Source organism: Nymphaea colorata, chromosome 1 (genome assembly GCF_008831285.2).
Source record: "Nymphaea colorata isolate Beijing-Zhang1983 chromosome 1, ASM883128v2, whole genome shotgun sequence".
Lineage (NCBI taxonomy): Eukaryota > Viridiplantae > Streptophyta > Magnoliopsida > Nymphaeales > Nymphaeaceae > Nymphaea > Nymphaea colorata.
Genome location: NC_045138.2, coordinates 34770158 through 34790776, shown reverse-complemented (window position 1 = coordinate 34790776; position 20619 = coordinate 34770158). Strand labels below are relative to the sequence as shown.

At 37.0% G+C, this 20619-nt stretch overlaps 1 protein-coding gene across 4 annotated transcripts; it reads left to right on the top strand.

Annotated features, from left to right (window-relative positions):
- The first annotated feature begins 1116 nt into the window (after positions 1-1116).
- LOC116257158 (protein BLISTER) lies at positions 1117-18623 on the top strand. 4 transcript variants are annotated; one of them, XM_031633778.2, is made up of 13 exons: positions 1117-1503; positions 1968-2619; positions 2709-3292; positions 4129-4248; positions 4476-4538; positions 5110-5220; positions 8046-8122; positions 11671-11738; positions 14211-14324; positions 14413-14636; positions 14833-14901; positions 15681-15836; positions 18139-18623. In XM_031633778.2, exons 1-13 carry the CDS (start codon positions 1423-1425, stop codon positions 18217-18219), a joined length of 2400 nt encoding a protein of 799 aa, XP_031489638.1. In that variant the 5' UTR covers positions 1117-1422; the 3' UTR covers positions 18220-18623. The 4 variants fall into 4 exon arrangements, with proteins under 4 accessions (XP_031489638.1, XP_031489653.1, XP_031489645.1 ...); XM_031633793.2 differs by having other exon boundaries at positions 4476-4541; positions 14428-14636; XM_031633785.2 differs by having other exon boundaries at positions 4476-4541; positions 14425-14636.
- The last annotated feature ends 1996 nt before the right edge of the window (positions 18624-20619 follow it).

The window sequence follows — 20619 nt, the reverse complement described above, 5'->3', positions numbered from 1 at the left end:
TTTTTGTGGAAACCTGGTTTCCAAAATGGATTAAATGACCTGGTTATTCACAAAAAAAAAAAGTTTTAGATGTGTCATCCAAAGGCACAAACTAATTAAAAAAATATTAAAAAGTATTTTTTAATAAAACCAACTTTTTCAAAACAGCTTTTTATGAGGGTGTCATCCAAACATACCTCAGACCTTCAAAAACCATTTTTGGAGAAGCGTGTAAACATTGTTTTGTTGGTATATCCAAATTTACCCCAATTTTTTTTCACTCATGCATGTTGTAAGATAATGCCATAAGTGCATGTTGTAAGATAATGCCATAAGGGCTTAACACTGTGAACTATTTGAAAAGACTACTCCATTATATTTCACATTGACATTATGTCCTACCAAAACAAAATTTGAATGCTGGAGTGCACTGTTAATGCCATCAAGGAGCAAACATGGGGCTTCGTCTCAAACATGCACAAAATGCTACATATGGTTAATTTATTTGGTTGGAGCAAATTGATTTATTAGTTTTTTTTTTTGTCTGGGTTCAGCTTGAACTCTTGCTATCCGAGAGTCAGTTTTCCATGATTTGATATGTGATTTCCATAATTTTATCAAAAATTAATATTTTAAATTAATTGCTTTGGTGTTTTCATTTTACAAATTTCAGTTTATTATTTCCCCAAACATTAGGGTTTACGTGTTTGATGAGGTGGAATTGTGAAAAATTAAAAATTAAAATTAAAATTCTCATTTTATAAAAAACGAGAATTGCATTATTAAACTAAATGAATCACAGAATCATGATTATATTCTAAAGAGTGAAAATGATTCTAAAATTTTAAAATTTGTTCATTTATGTTTAGAACACATGTTATGATGGTTTTAATTTATAAAATTTAAAATTGTAATAATGTCTTATCAAACACGTCATTTTTAATTTTTAAATCAAAATTTTGAACTATCAAACATAAAAAAAAAATTAAAACTTGAATTTTAAATTCAATTCCAAAGTAAAATTTTGTTTCTAAAATTTTAATTTTAAAATCAAAATTAAAGATCATCAAAACGCAAGTTTGCTTATAATATATGGTGGAAGAGAACGCCCAATAGGATTTTTGTTATTCTATTTTATTTTCCCGCTGACCACTTTGCGCACCGGGAGGTGGTTTTCCGGATCGATTCTTGCTGGGTCCTTGTCCTCCGGCCGTTTTTCCCGAGAACGCGACCAAAAACGAGAGGGAGAGACAGAGGTCTCCTTCATTGCCGTAGCGGAAAACTGCATATCGTGTTTTTCTTTTCCGGCACTCGCCGCCCTTGATCCGGGGGATCCAGGCGCCGCTCCTTAAATGGGAGAGGCGGTCCCGGCAGAGATCGAGGCGGTAGTCGCGGATCTAGGGTGATTTTGAACCGTGTCCCGCGGGAATTGAGGGTTTGCGGATGGCGTCGGCGCAGGACGCTTCATCTTCGTCTTCTTCTGCTCGCAAAAAGCAAGGCCATCTCGAGGCTGGGAAACGGCGGGTACGTCGTCGATTTCATCTGGATTCTGTACTCCATTGTGTAGCCTTTTGGCTCTTGAATTTCCAATCATTTGCGTCTTTGTTGTTGTTGTTGTTTTTTTTTTTCGTTTTCCTTTTAGATATTTGGGATCGTAGATTCCGTCATTTATTCCATTGGACATGGAATGTTGAATTTTCTTGACTTTTCGATTTACGAAGATCGATGTTCATTGCTTTAAAGTTTAATCTTTATCGGATACGAGGATCCCAAACCGGTGCTCGATTCAAGCACATTCTCTTGGTGTATCGTTTTCATGGATGCTGCTTCGTATATGACAATTCATGGTTTGTGCATTTTGATTTGATGTAATTTTCTGGTCAAATTATACAAAATGGAAAAAAAAATCAGGCTCTTGACCATGTTTCATGCATGCGGTATTGGGTAAAATGCTTTCCCTTGACACCGATACAATATTATGTTGCCAGCTAGAGGAATTCCGCAAGAAAAAGGCGGAAGGTCGGGCTAAAAGGGTGCCGTCTCCTGGCCACTTTCCTTTGGCTGATGTTGCCAACGGTGTGACAGCTCAGTTGGCCGTAGAAAACCAGCCATCTAAGGTACCTCCTCCAGTGAATGCAATCGATGAAGTCTTGAGCAGCAGCCGCAATGCAATTCCGTCTGCAGATGGCACCACAGTACTTCTTCCTAATGGCAGGCATGATCTTTCACTTCCGGTTCCTGAAAGCATTCGGACGAAAGAACATGAGCAAGCTTCTGAGTCCAAGGCGATCAGCGATTCTGAGTCCTATGGTGGCCGTGGTGGTGTCGATGACATCCTATTAAGCGAGAGCCATGAATTCAAGCCTTACGTTGTAACCGAAGAAGGTTCTTTTGCCAGGATAGTCACAGAGAGGTCTGTCTTTGCTGACCCTGGCAGAACTGACCTTGATCATTTCGATTATATCAAAAATGCCCATTTGGTAGAAAATGATGTTGGATGCGTCAACAACTCCTTAGAAGATAAAGGAAGGTTAGACAGAAGACACTCACACTCAGTTGACATGTCATCAAATTTTTTTCCACGTGGACTTGGCAATGCTTTGGGCTGTGCTGCTGGCTACTCTGCATCTAAGTCATATGGTATAAATCACCATTCTTAGTCATTATTTTGTTTGACATTTATTGAAGTAAACTCACCTTTCTTGGATTTGCATCTCTACATTGAACAGATGACGTTCACTTCTATTCCAGTTTTCCGGAGTCATCTGACCATCCTAGGCATGCTATTAATGAGGTGTCCACTACCAACTTTACTGGTGCTGGAGTTATAGGTCATCGAATCTTCAATGCTGGTGATTCTCATATAGATCACGGATTAAAGCAGAAATCAGTGCTTCCCTCTACAATCTCATCCTTGAAACATGAAACTACTTCTAACTATACAACTTCAGACACAATTACTTTGGAATCCAATTACAGATCTCGTCCATCTTTTCTTGATTCTATTCTTGTACAAAAAGTACCTTCTAGCTCCCCTGCTTCACTTCCTGAATTGGAAAACAGAGATCCTTTACGGTCTCCCAAAATCTCAAACAATGATGCTGTAGCAGTCCAGTCATCTTCCCCATATCCTGCAACAGTCAAGCCTCTTGTGAACAGGGATGACTCATATCAGAAAAAGTCATGGGACCGCGATGTCAGGCATCTCTCATATGATGTAACTGATGGTAAAACATCTCCAAAGCATGGGGGAATACAAAGAGGGCTAGAGAGTTCATATGCGCTGAATGATGATTTCTCAGCTTTAGAACAGGTACGATTGTTCTTATCTACTTCTCGGGCAATCTATCTTCTGCTTCTGATATCTTTCACACTAAAGGTATTTCTTTTCCAGTTATTTTTGTGGACCTCCTTGAATTTATATTTCTTTTTTCAAGTAGTTTTCTCTAGTGTTTCCAGAAGCTTTTCGCGAAGAGCCTGGTGTAAGTATGAGTTGTTTTAGTTAGCAGTCTGTTTGAAGCCGCTGACTGCATGCTCTTCATTTGCCAGTTCATAGATTACATTGTTACAGCTCCACCTAGTCTGAGTTATGTTTGGTCTGTGACTGAGCTTATCCTTGCATACCATGCGATTCAACTTTCTCTGGTTATTGAGTTCTCTTTTAGGTTGCAAAACTTGGTTGTAGCATCCATTTTATCCTTGCATAATTGATTCTATGTGATTGAACCTCCTCCGGTGATGGAATGACTGATTTCAAGGTTGGAATATTTGGCCATTGATCCAGTCCGTGCTTGAATATATGGTTCTACATGGTTCAAGTTCAACAACTTCGGGTGATTATGTCCCCCTTTTTTTGGTTTTTAAATTTGGTGGATGCTGAATTCCATGAGTTGATGCCTGTCTTGTACATCTAAAGCTTTTCAGCTTGGGGGAAAGTGAGCCAGAATGCATCCAAATTCCAGTACTTCTAATCAGTTTTATCACCAACCAAAATTGCCTGATCTTTAATCACCTTTTTTTTTTGCCTTTTTTTGTATTTACTGTAAATTAAACTTAATGTGGTTGTAGTGCACAAGTCAAATTTTTGAATTCATTTTGATATACTGTTCTTATTTGCATAAACGTCTCAGTTCTCTCCCTCTTTTGCAGCATATTGAGGACTTGACCCAAGAAAAGTTCTCTCTCCAGCGGGCTTTAGATGCCTCAAGAACATTGGCTGAGTCTTTAGCTGCAGAGAATTCATCTCTCACGGATAGCTTCAACCAGCAGGTACTTATGTGTGACCATAAGCTCAGGTTAAGTGCATATGACCGTTATTTTACTCATAAAAGAAAAGATTGTCTGTCTAGTGCTATGTCTATTATTCTTTCTTTTCATTGTAGTACCTATGAACATTTCTTTATGTGGGGGTAGAATGTAGCAGAAAAGTTGTTAGAATATAACTACTGCCACTCATGACAATTTTATTCTGCTTATAGACTTTGGTTATGTTGCAGGGTGAAGTTGTCAGTCAATTGAAATCTGATTTAGAGAAGTTGCAAGAAGAAATAAGGACCCAGGTGGTTAGTATATTTTTCCTTTGATTTATGTAGTACTTGAATGTATCTGAGAAGTTTGGATTTTTAGATACATTGTTTGTTTCTCATTGTCTGTTGATTGCACCAAATCCTTCTAGCAGACTTATATGGTTGTCTATTACTATATCAAGTGAAGATATTCTGCCTTATGGTTTATCTTTCATCCCATGCTTTCTGGAAGTTGTTTGAGCTGTCCTAAATTGATCATAGTCTGGAATTTTCTCTATTCCAAGGTTTCACCTGGTCAATTATAAGTGACCTTGCATATTATCTGCTATAGCTGAGTTGAGCCTCATGAGATTGCAGCTTTCTGGACATAGAATAATATGAGGGCTTGAGAGTCATCTAGTGTGTAAAGCTCATTAGTATATGCCTCACAATTTGCTTGGTCTTGAAGACCTGAAAGGCATTTTGTTTATTGCACATGGTCGAGGACCTTCTCTTAATGTGCTTTCTGTTTTCTACATTTTGGTGGAATTTGCACAAATTGGTTCCATGGCTGCTTCTCCATCCACGTGATGCTACAGTGACTTTTCTTTTTCTTGAATGGCAGTCAGCTCTTGAAGAAATGAGAATTGAGTACACCAATGCACAACTTGAATGCAGTGCAGCTGATGAACGAGCAAAACTTTTAGCATCTGAGGTTATTGGGTTAGAAGAAAAAGTAGGTAGTTGTTGTCTTTATTTTTTAATCTCTATCTAGCATTCTCTGGTTACTAAATATTTCACTGAGTCTTGGCATGGAAGGGAAATGTTGCTTAAAAGCCGACCAGGCTATTCCTGAGAGGAAGGCTAGAAAAGCTTCAGACATTTTATGAATTGCTCTTCTTGAGTTAAGGCATACTTGCTATCCATAAGGGACTCAATCCTCCACCTTAGGTTGTGTGTGAGGGTTTTAACGAATTATCTGTGAATAATTTTTCTAGAATAACAAGGCCATGGTGCGATTATCTAGAAGAACTCATCACTATGGCTAAATTATTGTGTCCAACTGGTACAGATAAGGTGTCCTTCATTTTCTTTTTGGGTATTTGATGAGATAGATATAAAAAATTCTAGCTTTAATTTGACCATTGGTTTGATGACAGCTGTGAGATCTCCATATGGTATCGACTCTCTCTCTCTCTTTCTTTATGTTGACATTAACATGAACCAGAATGGAATGTAAACACCACTCTGACATAAAACAGAAACAATAAAACCTTAACATAATATATATGCTAAGCATATAACTTATATATTCCTTCTGTATAGCCCTTATATATATGAATATACAAGCGAATCTGAATATGCATTATAACCTGCCCTCATACAACCTGAGAACAAATTATATCTGACTGGAACATAAGTGCCTACTGAACATATAACGTGTACATAGAATTGAACATGTGTCATCATGAATTCCATTTGAGTATTGATAAACTCTAGCTGATAAAAAAAAGGAATCTTAAATTTTTCTCTTAGAAGTTGGAGAACCTGTCAGCTTCAATGTGCGTCAAGCACAATATCTGTTCAAATTTCATTAGCAAGCATTCTATGAGCCAAATGGTCTGAACTTCATTGCAACTCTTTGTATAGGGTTTTCAGTTTCTCAAGAAAAATAGCAGGGTAGTTTACAAGCTCTTATAATCATTCATAACATAATGATTTGGCCCTGTCTGTAGTTATTCTGACTATTCACAATATTCAAAAGGATTAACATCAACAGACGCAGCATTCACCAACTGATATGATCTATATTCATCATCAGGTTTATGCTGAACTCAAGTCTGTGTTGATCAAGTGTATTTTAGCCATGTCACAGTATTCATCTAGTTTAAATTGAGCTCAAGGTTTATACATGCATAAAAATAAAAAAAGGAGACAGTAGAAACAAAGATCCAAGTTCAGTTACCATTCCCGGAAAATTAAGAACTGTGTTGTCAAGGCTTTCCTGAGGTTATCTTGGAAATATTGCAAAGCTGCACAAATGTGTCCTAGTCCAAGAAGTGTACATTACCTAGATGCCAAGGGTATTGGCTTTTGACTTTTGAGAACTGGTAAAAACTAAAAACTAGCACGTACTAGAGCAATAAATGAAATAGTGGAAATGAACATAGTAGGGGAGAAAAACAAAATGAGGGGTAAAGGGTGTTTCTGCAGACAGTCTAAGGAAATGAAACTGGGAAGACCTAAAGAAGTAGAGGAGCACAAACATAAGAAGAAGAAAGCCCTGAAAAAACCTAGAGTAAAAGGAGAGACCAGCATGTGTGCACTTGTGGGGGAGCGGAAAAGAGGCACAACGCCCTTCTCCATCTCAAACATGTGTGTGTGTGTGTGTGAGAGAGAGAGAGAGAGAGAGAGAGAGAGAGAGAGAGAGAGAGAGAGAGAGAGAGAGAGAAGACCACCTACTGGAGAAGTCCCTGACTTTGCTGTGCAATGTGTTATGCGGGAATCTCCTTGTTATTCGTTACTTCTCCACTGCTAGCTGTGTCACAAAGGTCCTCAGAAACAAGTGAATGCCCTTAGGTTGATTGAATTTGTGAATCAACCAACAGGGATATAGAGAACCTGTGCACTTATGAAAAGAGAGAGAGAGAGAGAGAGAGAGAGAGAGTAAACCTGAGGTCATTGGAGGGCTCTTCATGCATGCTCATAGTGAGGGGCAGATGATGGGGAATGGGGCTTTGCACATAAGCCACACAATGGAAAGGGAGGTTGTTAGGTTAAAGCTGCCATATCCTTAAATTTGGGTGAGGAAGTTAGACCCCCGACTCCTGACATTTCTCCCCCTTGTTTTTTGAAGAAAGGGATGTGTGCATCCCAAAAATTATTTTCTGTAGCTGAATGGCTGTGCAGACAAAATGTATGTGGTTTCAAACACAACCTTAGGATATGGACAACAGGAGTTTGGTGCATGAGACGTAATTAATTGATTCATCGAATATTGCTACTATAGTGCTATTACTATTAGGACATGGAAGACATGCTGGATGCATAATGTTTTAGGAGCATGCTTCATGTTATTCTGATGGCCCTCTGTCCATACTCCTCCAACGTGGGGAATTTCTTCCCACCATGTTGCCAGTTTGTGCTTGTGTCTCTACTCTGTATGCTTGCTTGCTTGCTTCTCAGATGGTCTTTTTTCCACATTTGATCTTTCTTAACCACTCAGATGATGCATTTTATGCCTAAATCATGTGATGTATATGCTTCCTACCATGTGGGTTGTGTTTTTCAGAATATATCCCTCATGCATATGCACATTCTCTTATTGTTTGAGTCCATTATTTTCTATGTAAAACCACAAAAAAAACCTCAGCTTTGTCAAAAAGCCAAATTGGAGTTAAAAAAAATTTGCAAATCATTGCAGAAAGCCTGGCCTGGTCAATCTTGCCATACTAGTATTTTCTTGTTTTCTGCATGGGTATATCAAAAGGTTATCTAGAGTATTCTCCTTTTCTTAGTTTCAGTTCGTTCTTAATTTTTTCCTACAACCTTTTTGAACAGGCACTCAGATTGCGATCAAATGAACTAAAGCTGGAAAAACAACTAGAGAGCTCAAATGCTGAAATAGCTTCATACAAGTAATCAATAATTCCACTTCTTCCTAACATATCTTGTTTGTTGCTTGATTTTTCTATTATTATAGAAATGATATACTAGAAGGATTGAATGGTTGAGGTTGAAAGATTCCTTGTGCATTGTTATAGGTCTTGATGTTGTTAGCAGTCCAGGTTCATACAAGTAATCAATAATTCCACTTCTTCCTAACATATCTTGTTTGTTGCTTGATTTTTCTATTATTATAGAAATGATATACTAGAGGATTGAATGGTTGAGGTGGAAAGATTCCTTGTGTCTTGTTATAGGTCTTGATGTTGTTAGCTGTCCAGGTTTGGGACTTGATGAAAGCCACAGTACTTTTCCATCCAATAATGTTGTCCTTGATTCTATTCAGCTCTCTACCTCCACTCAATATCTTGATGACATTATTATGGTCATTATGAAATTGACAATGGAGAGTAAAAAGTTAAATCAAAACCAAGTCAGGTTTGTACCTGGATTACAGAAACTCCTAAAATACTATTGGAAGCAGCTAATACGTTACATATGATTAGACCTTAGTCAGATTTTGCGTTTGGATATTAGGGCCCATTGTACTCAGGACTGAAAGTTTCCTTTGTGGGAAAATTGAGTTCATGTGGCTGGAAATCTGGAGAGTCTATGTTGCCACATGCATCTGGAGATGCTTGAAGTGCCACCAAATAGCACCTGGGCTGCAATCAGTTGCATCAAAATCGTTGCTTCTAATGAGGTTACCTATATGGCCAGGCACATGATAGCCAAATAAACAAGGGTACTGCTGAGAAATTTCTAATAATCCACCGGTTTTTGGTAGGTAATAGGTCTGAAATTTGCATCAACGATAATATCCTTAAATATATATGCTTTTTGTTTTAAATTTTTTTTTGTGCTTCCTACTAGTGAGACACATCTAGTTGCTGGCTTGGTTTGGAAGTGGTGCTTCCTTAAAGAATATATTTGGTTCAAGGACCTTGGAGGGCTTGGAAAGTGATAAAATTAGGTAGAATTTCCTGTGACCTTTATTTATCATTAAGACTGTAAAAGGTAGGGGAGATCTCCGAAGGCATGTTTGTTCATTTGGGCTGAAGGTCCATCTACACATGGTCTGAGACGGGCTAACAGGGGCTCCTGTTGCAGAATATTCGTCTATGGCCACCATGTTTGTCTGAGGTCAGTATGAGGTCTGATACTCATTGAGTGTTTGTTTCTGGTTGATAACAAGACGGAAAGTGGATAGTTAAATTACAGTAAGGGCATTGCATTCTTAATATTTTGACCACATCGCCACTATGGATGAAGAACAGATTTTTCATAAACCAGGAGAGCTTATTAGTAGTAGTTTTGAAACTTGTGCCAAAAATGCTCATGGTTTGGTTGGCTACAACTGGTTGTATTGAAACCCAAGCATGCATGAGTTTAATGTGAAATAGAATGGTTTCTGCATGTAATGTGACAATGACCACATGTTTGTTCAACTTCATGAGAAAGAGACATTGTCAATACTGGTATCACTAAGCTTTACTGCTCTCACTTTACACCTTAGCTATATAAAAAAGATAAGCTGTTATTCTTGCAAATCATTATTCATATTTAGATATAGTAACCACAATTTTTTTTTATCAAGAAAGGTGCCAAGAAACAATGATCCTAGAAGCAGAAGCAATGGTGAAAACTATCTCAACCAAATCCCTGATATGTTGCTCTTTTTTTTTCACACCTTTAAATTGTTAGGCATTCAGTGGAAGATCACAAAGGGCAAGGTGATGATGACTAAAACCATGCCGGAGGTCAGAACAACACAAGCACTCTCAGTGGGCTAACCCTAATCAAGAATTGACCCATAAATGTGAAGAGCGGTCAACGTTCTTAATGCTCCATGACTTCTCATTCTCATATGGTGAATGGTAATGACTAGCTAAGGGGATTGATATCATGGAGTGATGATCATGACCACAAAGAAAGCCGAATCTAGAGGATTCTTGTTGATTCACACCTAATGGTAGGTAGTGGCAGCAGACTCGCAGGGAGGGGGTCGGGGGATGGAGAGGATAAACAATGATCTTTACCGTCCTCTCAAGGATAAAGTTTCTATGACCCATAGGTAACTGCCGCTTCTTCAAACTACTGTTCCTCGCAAACAAAGCTGCTAACAAGGACTAGGTATACCAATGGAGAAGAGGGAAACACACACAGGAGGAGAGCTGCAGTTGCACCTAATACATATGGGAGCAAGAATAGAACACAGAAATGAAAGGGTTATTATTTATCTATAGGGTAATCTTGCATGTCATGGCAAAGGAAGGTGGAACACTCATGTTTTTACCATGTCCACTGTTGGGAGGTCTGTCATGTTTTTGACTCATTTATGGACAAGCCAACACTTGTCTACATACTATGTAACATGGGTACCTTAATTTTGGTGGAGTACCCGTACGAGTCTGTTGCAACACGGGTACAATGTCGGGTGTGGCTCAGGTACAAGTCAACAGGTATCGAGTACAAACGTACCCAGGTCCGTATCTGTCCAAAAACAGACTCGGTCAATGTTGACCGAGTTCATTTTCGTCCAAAACTTAGGTTCTTTTTTTTTTTTCTTATTTCCTTTCAAAAACGCAGAGCCTTGACAAAATTGTGGGCGACGTCCAGCGACCTCCGGCGATGTCCAGCAACTTCCAGCGACCTTTGTGCATTAACTATTTTTTCTTTTTTATTGTTGTTCTTAGTATTATTTTTGTTTTCCTGCATGAAAATTCGACTAATGTTTATATTTGACTGTCTAGGGGGCTGCTCGGTTGTCCATATGTTTAAAGTTTTTCATAGGTTTCTTAAAAACACTGCTGCAATATCCCTTGATATATATTTTCTATGTTGTTTATTTGTTTATATTGATATATTTTTTTTATTTTGATATATATTTTCTAAGTATTTTTTCTTGTTTATATATATATATATATATATATATATATCCACGACCATACCCCCACACCCAAGTTTTTTGAAAATGGTCTGTACTCATACCTGTACCTATGTAACATAGTCTACACATAATTCAATAGCTGTATGAGATGGAGTGTCATCAAAGCCATGTCCCAGACACTCTGTCTTCATAAAGTATCAATTTTTCACTCTATAACTAGTTGAACAGATCATTTGCTTCTATTCTCTTCCATTCATCTATATATGTGTGGCTTTGAAGGAGCCTAAACGGATGTTTACTTGCTTTCTCTTCTTCCTTTACTTAAGCAAGGATTTGCCCTCTTGAGTCTTTTGGTAAAGGAGAGTTGTTTGCACACGATTGAAGAATTAAGGTGAGCCACTATAACCATTATTTTCCTACTTTTTGTCTTATTGGAAATGTTGTCTTGAACTATTTCTAAGAGTTGTTATAGTAGTTTGGCTTCTGTGGATGAGTGATGTGTCCGTTGATGATATCTTCTTCTAATTAAGTTTATTGTGTATAAATCTGGTCAATGAACTCTGTGCTTTAGAGTGTGATAATTGTATTTTTGTGAAACAGGCAAACTGAGACAATGTTGTTTATATGCAGGAAAAAGGCTTCTAATTTAGAGAAGGAACACAGAAACTTACAGTCGACAATTGATGCTTTGCAGGAAGGTACGGTATTATGATTGTAGTTGGTTTGAAATTTTGAAGATTTTTTAACCTCTAGTGCAGTATCTAACTATAGTTCCATCATAATTGTCGCCCTTCTCAATTGTCAACCATCCTCTTGCAATTCAGAAATGGAACTGATGAGTAAATATTCTTAATTACCTTTGAATAATAGCCACAAATATTGTGATGTGTTTGAAAATATTGTGATATTAACACAAAAAGAAAGGAAAACCAAGTGGTGTTTTTGTTTTTGAAAAAAGTCAATTTATGTTAAAAAGAGAGGTAAAAATGCCATTATTGGACATGTAATTGCTTTTTAATGGTAAAAGGGGAAGTTGATACATCTTTAGGGCTTTTAAGCCCTGGCTTTCGCTTTGTTTTCATTTAAAACATGAGATGCAAGTTAGCCACCACTGTGCAATGTTGCTGGAAGCACACCCGTATGTATTTTCTCTGTTTCATTTTTTGGTTTAATTTTTATTATCACATACGTCATTTTTGTCATTCTATTTAGATATTTTTATCATTTATTTTATTTCTGCTTAAACTTTTTGAATTTGTTTCATTTTTTTTAAAAAAAAGTGCTAAGTTTTGCTGAGGTGTTCCCACGAAAGAAACTTTGATGAAAAACTGATAAAAACCCGAAAATGATACTTGAACTTGAAAGTAGTGTCATGGATATCGCGATATTTACGAAAAAATCAAATAAAACGAAAAAAAGAGAAAATATTGCGAGATTTTGATTTTGAAGATCTCGCCAAGAATGAAAATTTCACGATTTTTGTCTGAGTATTTAATAGTTTTTATTTGTCTACATTCTGCTTCGTCTTGTTTTTGTTTTTTTCGTTTATTTGTTTAATGTTTGTACTTTGTAAGCATGTTAATGCTTAATATGTTACATTCATATACACAAAACGTTATAACGTATATGTAATATATAACATTCATATATAATTTACCCATATAGTGTGTAGTGTAGAGTATATAGACTATAGTGTATACTCTTAATTTCTTTATTTCTTAATTCTTATATATATATATATATATATATATATATATATATATATATATATATTATTGTAATAAATTAATAATAATAATAAATACTCTCGCCGCAGCGCTCCACCACACCTAAATTTTTGGGGATGTGCTGCTATGGCACCCGCACGCACATTCCGCACCTATGTTGTAAGCTGTTGAATATGAAAGTTTTACAAATCATGCATGTACATCATACTTACACTTTCCCAATCTTAATATCTTCTAGATAGTATATGTAGATCATACCTGGAAGTTTTGATTGTCAACGGAACTTAAAAGTTTGAAGAATAATAGTGTTTGCAAGCTCAGAGGGTACACTTATGGGGCACCCAATGTCACATAGATGCAGGGACGGATGCAGATGCCGGTGCCGCACATCTCAAAAGACTTGGGTGAAGGGGTGCGGCAAGGGTGTACATATATATATTGTGTATATAAATATATGTATTTATAATATATATATATATATATATAATTAATCTGTCATTTTTCTTAGTTTTATTACTCTAAATAAAGAAAAAGTGGGAGAGAGAGAAGAAAAAGAAAGAGGAGAAAAATTTTTGAAAGTGAATAGGAGAGGGTGTGGTTGCGATGTGTGTTGGAGCCACACCCGCATCGCATCGACGCAGGTGCTGCCCCTTTTTTTAAGAGTCCGTGTGACATAAGGGGTACGTCATCTCTCTCTCTCTCTCTCTTTCTTTCTCAACACATATACTGGTCCATATTCCTCGCTACTATCTGGAAATGTGCAGTTAATCTACAGAATTATGAAAAACTTAAAGGAAAAATGGTAAAGGCTATTAAGCACTCAATGGAAGGAATTTCCATGATAACATGGTAATATTATCATGACATTGTCACAAGATATTTAAATTTTCCTCAATTTTCTATATTTTGTTGGACTTTATGTTTTATGTTATTTTGCCAATTTCTCCAACAGAAAGCTATATTCAAAATATTAACAAGCTCTGTGACTGCCCTGAAGCTACCACAGAATTTTTCCTTTGATTTGATCAAGGAATATCTCATTATAATCTTGCAATATTTTCCAAATATTGTACATTGTATATGACTTTTATGTGTTGTATCTGTATGTGCATGGCTGCACACACAATAATCAGTTTTTGTTTTATGATATACTATTTAACATCCTAAGATATAGATGATGCTCTTATATATATACTGGTTAATGAGTTTTGCAGATCCTTCAGTAATAGTACTTGTCAATTAATTACAGAATATGGGGAAACATACCCTTCAGTAGCTAAACAGAAATTCATGATCACTTCCTTTGTTCTATTTATCCAAGGAATATACCTGCTCCGATTTGATGTATATGTGTTTCTTGTAACATTGGATTGAACTTCATTTACAACTTTTTCTCCTTTTGTATGCTTCTGTCTTATTCTTCAATGCTTCTTGGCATTACAGAAAAAAAAGTGCTACAGTCCAAGTTACTTAAGGCCTCTTCTAATGGAAAATCAGTTGATACTCGAAAGGCAAGCAATGTTACAAAAGATGCATCAACATCCACTGACGATTTAGGTAATTTTGTTAGTTTAACAGCAAGTGTTCATTTTTTTTTTCGTTTGCATTAGCTCCTTTGTGGGTTCACCACCTAATTATTGGCCAGGTATGTTGGCAGCAGGTGGTAGTGAAACTTGTTTTCCAGGTGTGGTTTCTAATGCCATTGATCATGGCAAGCTGGAAGCAGAATCTTTTTCCCTTGAACAGAATATTATGTCTGCTAGCTGTTCCTCAATGCCAGATGTTGCATTTCCTCTTGTATCTACTTCTGCATCCATTCCGTCAGATCAGTTGCAGATGGTTGAGAACATTAATTCCCTTATTGCAGAGGTATGTGCTTTCTGGTTTTCAGAAAGCTCGAACTCAAACTCTGTACCTTCCTTTTTTTTTTTTTTGGGTCAGGTTGTGCCACAGACACTCTTTTGACCATTTTGTATTGTTGCTGCATAGTTTGCAAGGTCTCTGTTCACTCACACTTTCTGCCAATTGGATTTTGTTGTTTTAGTCAAAACTTCTGTTTTTGCAGCTAGCATTGGAGAAAGAAGAGTTGGTACAAGAACTGGCTTCTAAATCCTCACATGCTTCTCATTTAAAAGTAAGTCAACATCTACATCGATTAATTGGTTATATGCCCATTCCATCATGTCCAATTGACTTTTGGTAATTTTTTCAACTAAGAACAAGGTATCCCAATTTCTATTGTGCTTCTATCTTGTTTATAATTTGAATGAACAAATTTTTGTTGTGCAGATAGAATGCTGCTTAGATACAAACATTTTTTTTTTTCTGTATCCCTTTGAAAGTTTATGAAGAATCTTGTTGTTATACTTGACATGTACTTCTCTAGGAACCAACAAATACATGGGTTGGAAAAAAATAAATTTACAGTTTTTCATGCCATGCAGCTCTATATGGTAAAATTGTACTTGGGATGTCTAACATTTCGTATTGGTTTGCAGGGTGCACATCAATTTTGACTGAAACATCTAATTATTATTACTATTATTTTTTTTTTTTTGGGGGGGAGGGGGATGGGGAGGGGGGTCGATTGTAACGTCCTAAGTGCAGTAATTGGTATCATGATGGTAATGCATTTTAAAACATGGGTGACATTAATGCTTGTGCATATCTTGCTTCTTGTCTATTCGTGTCTTGATTGCCATGAATCAAAGCTGACTATCAGTGGGTTGGGATCCATCAACCAGACAGTTAGACTAGATCAACTTGAGATCAGGTCATTGAAGCTTGAGTGTAACCCATCTGTGCTGGTGAACTTTATTTTGAAACCTTGAAATATTATGTTGGAGCTGGTTCCTTTTGGATATTTGTGTGATGCATCTTCTGACACTTACTGAGCTGTTATTTTTTGTAAAGGATCTGAACAAAGAATTATCACAAAAGTTGGAAGCTCAGACCCAAAGGCTAGAGCTCTTAATTGCCCAAAATATCGCTCACGAGCAACCAACAATGAGGCTGGCAGAATCTCATAATGTACAAAGTGTTACAACGTATGCTGACGAAGGGGATGAGGTATCTCTTTCCCTTTTTTGTTCTTTTCCTATTTCCAAGTATTTATAGGAATACCTTTTTCTTTGCCCGTTTAGAGAAAGGGTCAATGCAAACAACAATCTTAAAGCTAAATAATGCATGCATGCTCGAGATAATAAAGTTTCTTACAAAGTAGACTGTAAAACGCTTGGCATGATGTAGAAGTGAAGCTCAAATCTTTGATAATACATTTTTCTTGTTCTTCTCCTGATATTTATAGACAGATAGCTACTTGGTTGAATCCAAACCAGAACATAGGTAAACAAATTATGAAGTAGCCTAAAGACATGCATTCAAAAGGGTTTATTTGTTCTGTGGTTGCTAGTGAAGCATACAAAGTGCATACAGAAAGTACATTTGATTTGATCTTGCTATATTTGACATGAAATTTGTTCGGCATCATACCTTAGGTTATAGCACTTACTACATAAACATGTGTACCATCTCCTTGAAATGCAAAAAAATGTTAAATGTGTGTGTGTGCGTGTGTGAATCAGACAACTACTTCCATGGTCGGATGGTTGTTTTTTTATTTTGTGTTGTTAAAAACTATCGCAAAAGGTACGTTCCGTCTTCAAAAACCATGCCAAGCAACTGGTAATCTCCAATGCACCTTTTGCAATGGCCTTTAATGACACAAAAACTAGAAAAATAAACATCCGGCAACAGGGGTAGCCAGTTGAACCAATTCCTCTGTATATATGGAAAATTCAAATAAGTTGGCTACCTTTATGGCAAGATGGTTGTTTTTTTATTTTGTGCCGTTAAAAACCATCTCAGAAGGTGTTTGGGCCTAAACAGGTGGCGATAACAATGGTTTTTAGTGATACAATTTAAAAAAAAAAAAAACATCTGACCATAGTGGTAGCCTGCCTGATTTCCATTTCTATATATATGTATATGTATAGAAATTAAAATCAGTCGGCTACCTTTGTAGCCAGATGGTTGTCTTTTTAAGTTTGAGCAGTAAGAAACTATAAGTATATTTTGTTGCTGAAAACTGTGACCAAGCAATTGGTCGTGTTGCCAATGCACCTTTTGCAACAGTTTTTAGCATCATCAATTTCTCTCTCTCTCTCTCTCTCTCTACATATATATATAATTGTAGTTTCTATCTGCTAGGTACGATCTCTTAAGGCTAAAAAGTTCAAAGAATCCTAAGAGAAATGTGCTGATGTGTCTCCATTGAATGTATGCAAGATGAGTTAGATTGTTGGTCAAAAAGGAAAAAGTTAGGTTGACTCCACACCATTAACTTTTTCAGGGGTCTTAGTATCACATCTCCTTGAAGCTACATAAATTCTAACTTGGCATAAGGTTAAGTGATGCTTGTGTACTATAATGTTTCTGCGGAACGGTAGGATGGACAAACAAGACTCCGCAAGAGGATAAATTTCTTAACATCAAATTTGGTGTCACAACAGCTCTTTCCGTATTGCAACTTACGCTTGTGCTGAATTTCCGCATGAAGGTTTTGAAAAACTGGCACCTGCAAAGCTTGAACACTTGGTAATTTGTCTACAGTAGGTTCTTTTACCAATCCATCAGCATCATATAGTTATCCTTTTGTCCATTACCCTCCTAAACAATAGAAGGCAAAGCTCATTTTTGTTTTGCTAAAGCTGAACACTTTGTAATCAGTGCTTGGCTCCTTTGGATAGTCCAGTCACCATAAACGGAGACTTTACATCAGATGGCTGTCATGTTGGTTTATTCCTTTTTTAAGGCTGGAACCTTATGAATATAGAGAACTACAATCCGGACGTTAGTCATAACTACTGGTGATTGCTTAAATTATTGATATGAAGGTCCATTTGGGTTGTTTAGAAGGCAAATACTGGTGAGTGGTAATACTTCCATAATTAAATGTATAGCAATATTATCATGGGATGCTTTTGTTTTCTTAAAACTTTACCTTCCACATTTTCGATATTTTTCCTCCTTTATTTTTTTATATTTCAAAATTTGAACGCATGGTCATAAATCTTTTGTGCCATGCGGCTGCCATATTCATTTTTGACAATGTATCACTATCTTCAAGATATAGCTGACAGATATTGGAACTAGTATCCCCCAAAATGATGGCATTGATATCATGTGATACAAAGGACATGAAGGGAAGAATTTTATTCAAGTCAATTGAATATATTTATCTTCTGCCTTGAGCTTGCACTTCCAATAATTTAAATTGTTGTACGCAGATACAGGAGTGATTTATTTTGACTGTGCGTACACAAAAAAAAAAAACAAGTAACTCTTTTGTTTCTATTGTTAATGACCTCAGGTGGTTGAAAGAGTTTTGGGTTGGATAATGAAACTTTTTCCTGGTGGCTCATCAAAGCGACGTACAAGCAAGCTCCTATGACAAGGCATGAGTAACTAGATACGTATTAGAGTATCTCTATCTCTGTCTTCCCTTTCCCCCCACACTTCCCTCCTTTGATGGTGGAATAGAATCTGCCATTTGTATATGTCATGCAAGTAATGTAGGTCGATTCTTTCAAAAGAAAATGTTACATTCTTCCATAAGTATGGAAGTCACCTAATTTCATTCTGTTGGCAATAAAAAGTCATTTGCCTCTGGGAAACATCAACATGTAGGATGGCAAACTTGTACCTGATTTTGTGGTAGCTATACATTTGTGCACTTCTTTTTATGTGGGAAGAGTTGGAACTACTGATTTGTATGAGTGCAAGCGTGCGGTATGTGTTTTATTTGTAATGGAAGCTGAGAATGTTGAAATAATCCATTTTCACATTATCCTTGTAGTGCAGTTGCAAATTATTAGATTTGCATATTCTCCTCTTAGATGGAGGCTGAAAGCAGGTCCAAATGTTTTTTCATCTGACGCAGCAGAAAAAGCCTGGTGTCAAAAGAGTTGTAAACAAGCCAAATGTGCCTAGCTTGCTTTTGCAACAAGTGGAGCCAAGATCAAGCTCATGAAGAAGTAATACCATGTCAGTTTGAGCAGGCTTTTTAGTAGAGGATGTACTTTCCAGTATTGAAAATTGATGAATTTGAACTGTAAGTTTATTGGACCTAAATTTGTCTGATTTCTATTTTGCATTGGCAAAGTACCTTTTGGAAAACAAGCATTTCTGGCAGCTATCAACCTTTTTAGAATGATATATTTAGAACTATGTCAGTTATTAGTAGATGTACATGTTGTGCCGAAACGAGACAACACCTGTTGCTAAAAAGCTTTCTTGAGTTACAGGCCCAACTGGGAGTGCCAGTGGTTTCTCTTGTTTCCCAACATTAGGTTTGGAAATAAACGGGTTGGATCTTATTTGTGGATTGCCCGTTTTTACTGTACAGGACCTAATTCTGACTTGACCTCTAACGGTTTGCATTGTCAGTTAAGGCGTCCATGTCTTCTGGAGGCTAAGTTGTCACTCTCTCTCTCTCTCTCTCTCTCTCTCTCTCCATCTCTTCTCCCATGCATTCCAGGTTGTTGGCTTCTGGATCATCATAGGCGTACAGTGGGGCTTCATGGGACATTCCGTTTGTGATGATGGTAAACTATAGTCGAACTTTGCTGCCTTCCTCCTTGTGTGCAGATCTTCCCGTAAGTATTTCCACCTTTATTTGGCAATAAAGATCGACGTTCAGTAAAGGTAAGTGATGACCAAATGTGCTATTAGCTTTAGTCCATTACACCTTGAATCAGGACTAAGGAATTCTCGTCACTTGTGCTGCTTAGATTGTACTCAGGTTACGCTTGCAAAGAAATTAAACAGTCGTGTGTTCGTGTGATAATTAGCTTTTGCTTAGGCAGTGCATAGTCTAACTTTAAAAACCATGTTATCCGGAAAGGATTGTTTACGACTTACGGATCGGATTTGCAACGGCTAAATATACTGGAGGTCACATCACAGATAGATTTTGTGCTTTTCTAAACGCCATGGCAAATGGATTTGGCATGATAAAAAATAGTCAAAACTCTTACGAAAGCAAAATACATGCACTCTTGTAGCTTTCCATAAGGAACTCCATGGAAGGTTTTCTTTTCTTTTCTTTTTTTTTTCCGTCAAATGTAGACCGACGAAGTTGAAGTGTAAGGGCGTCAAGAATCTAGTACTCCAGAGACACCTTGTAGATATAATCATTAATCAGGCACGATTTTGCCTAGTTCGTGTCTGATAATAGAAGGTAACCATTTTAGGTTTTTTTAAACCTCAAAAATGTAAAAAGCTGTGTGAAATATAATCAATAGCAGCGGTAGAAAGGAATCTCTCCATTTATCATGTGGAATTGGGAATCGAACATTTGACGAACCCACTTTTAGAAGTATCCGGCCTTCTTGTGCATTATCTCATCTAGAGTTTATAGTACAAAAAATTATGTTTGGTCTCAGAGGAAAAGCTCAACTTTCATCATTAGTCGGCAAGACAGATTCGGATCAATGACCTTGAAGCCCGCCTAGTCAGCTTCATCTTGTGAAATCGGGAACGTTTCTCTAGTTTTTGGGACTCATAAAAGCAGAGCATCCAAACGTTTTCATCTCCCGAGTAGGGTTGGGCAATGTTTGTGTGACTAAATTCCCGAAAAAGAAAACGGTTAGTTTTGCCACAAAACAAGCTCATTGACTCGAGAGAAATTGCCACACATTGCAAGATTGGGCTAGCTTGAAGGTTTCAAGTCAAATGAGATTTAGAATCAATTGGAGCATACCATAAGCAAAATAAGCCAAAGAAAGTTTTGAACGAGCAACGGAAAGATACCAGAACCAATTTTAGTAAAAATCAGTTTTAAATTCAACCA

Coding starts and splice junctions, on each gene's coding strand:
- LOC116257158 (XM_031633770.2), top strand. CDS start 1,423: ATGGCGTCGGCGCAGGACGCTTCATCTTCGTCTTCTTCTGCTCGCAAA. Junction 8,123..11,670: donor GCTGAAATAGCTTCATACAA/GTAATCAATAAT, acceptor GTTTATATGCAG/GAAAAAGGCTTCTAATTTAG. Junction 11,739..14,210: donor AATTGATGCTTTGCAGGAAG/GTACGGTATTAT, acceptor TTGGCATTACAG/AAAAAAAAGTGCTACAGTCC.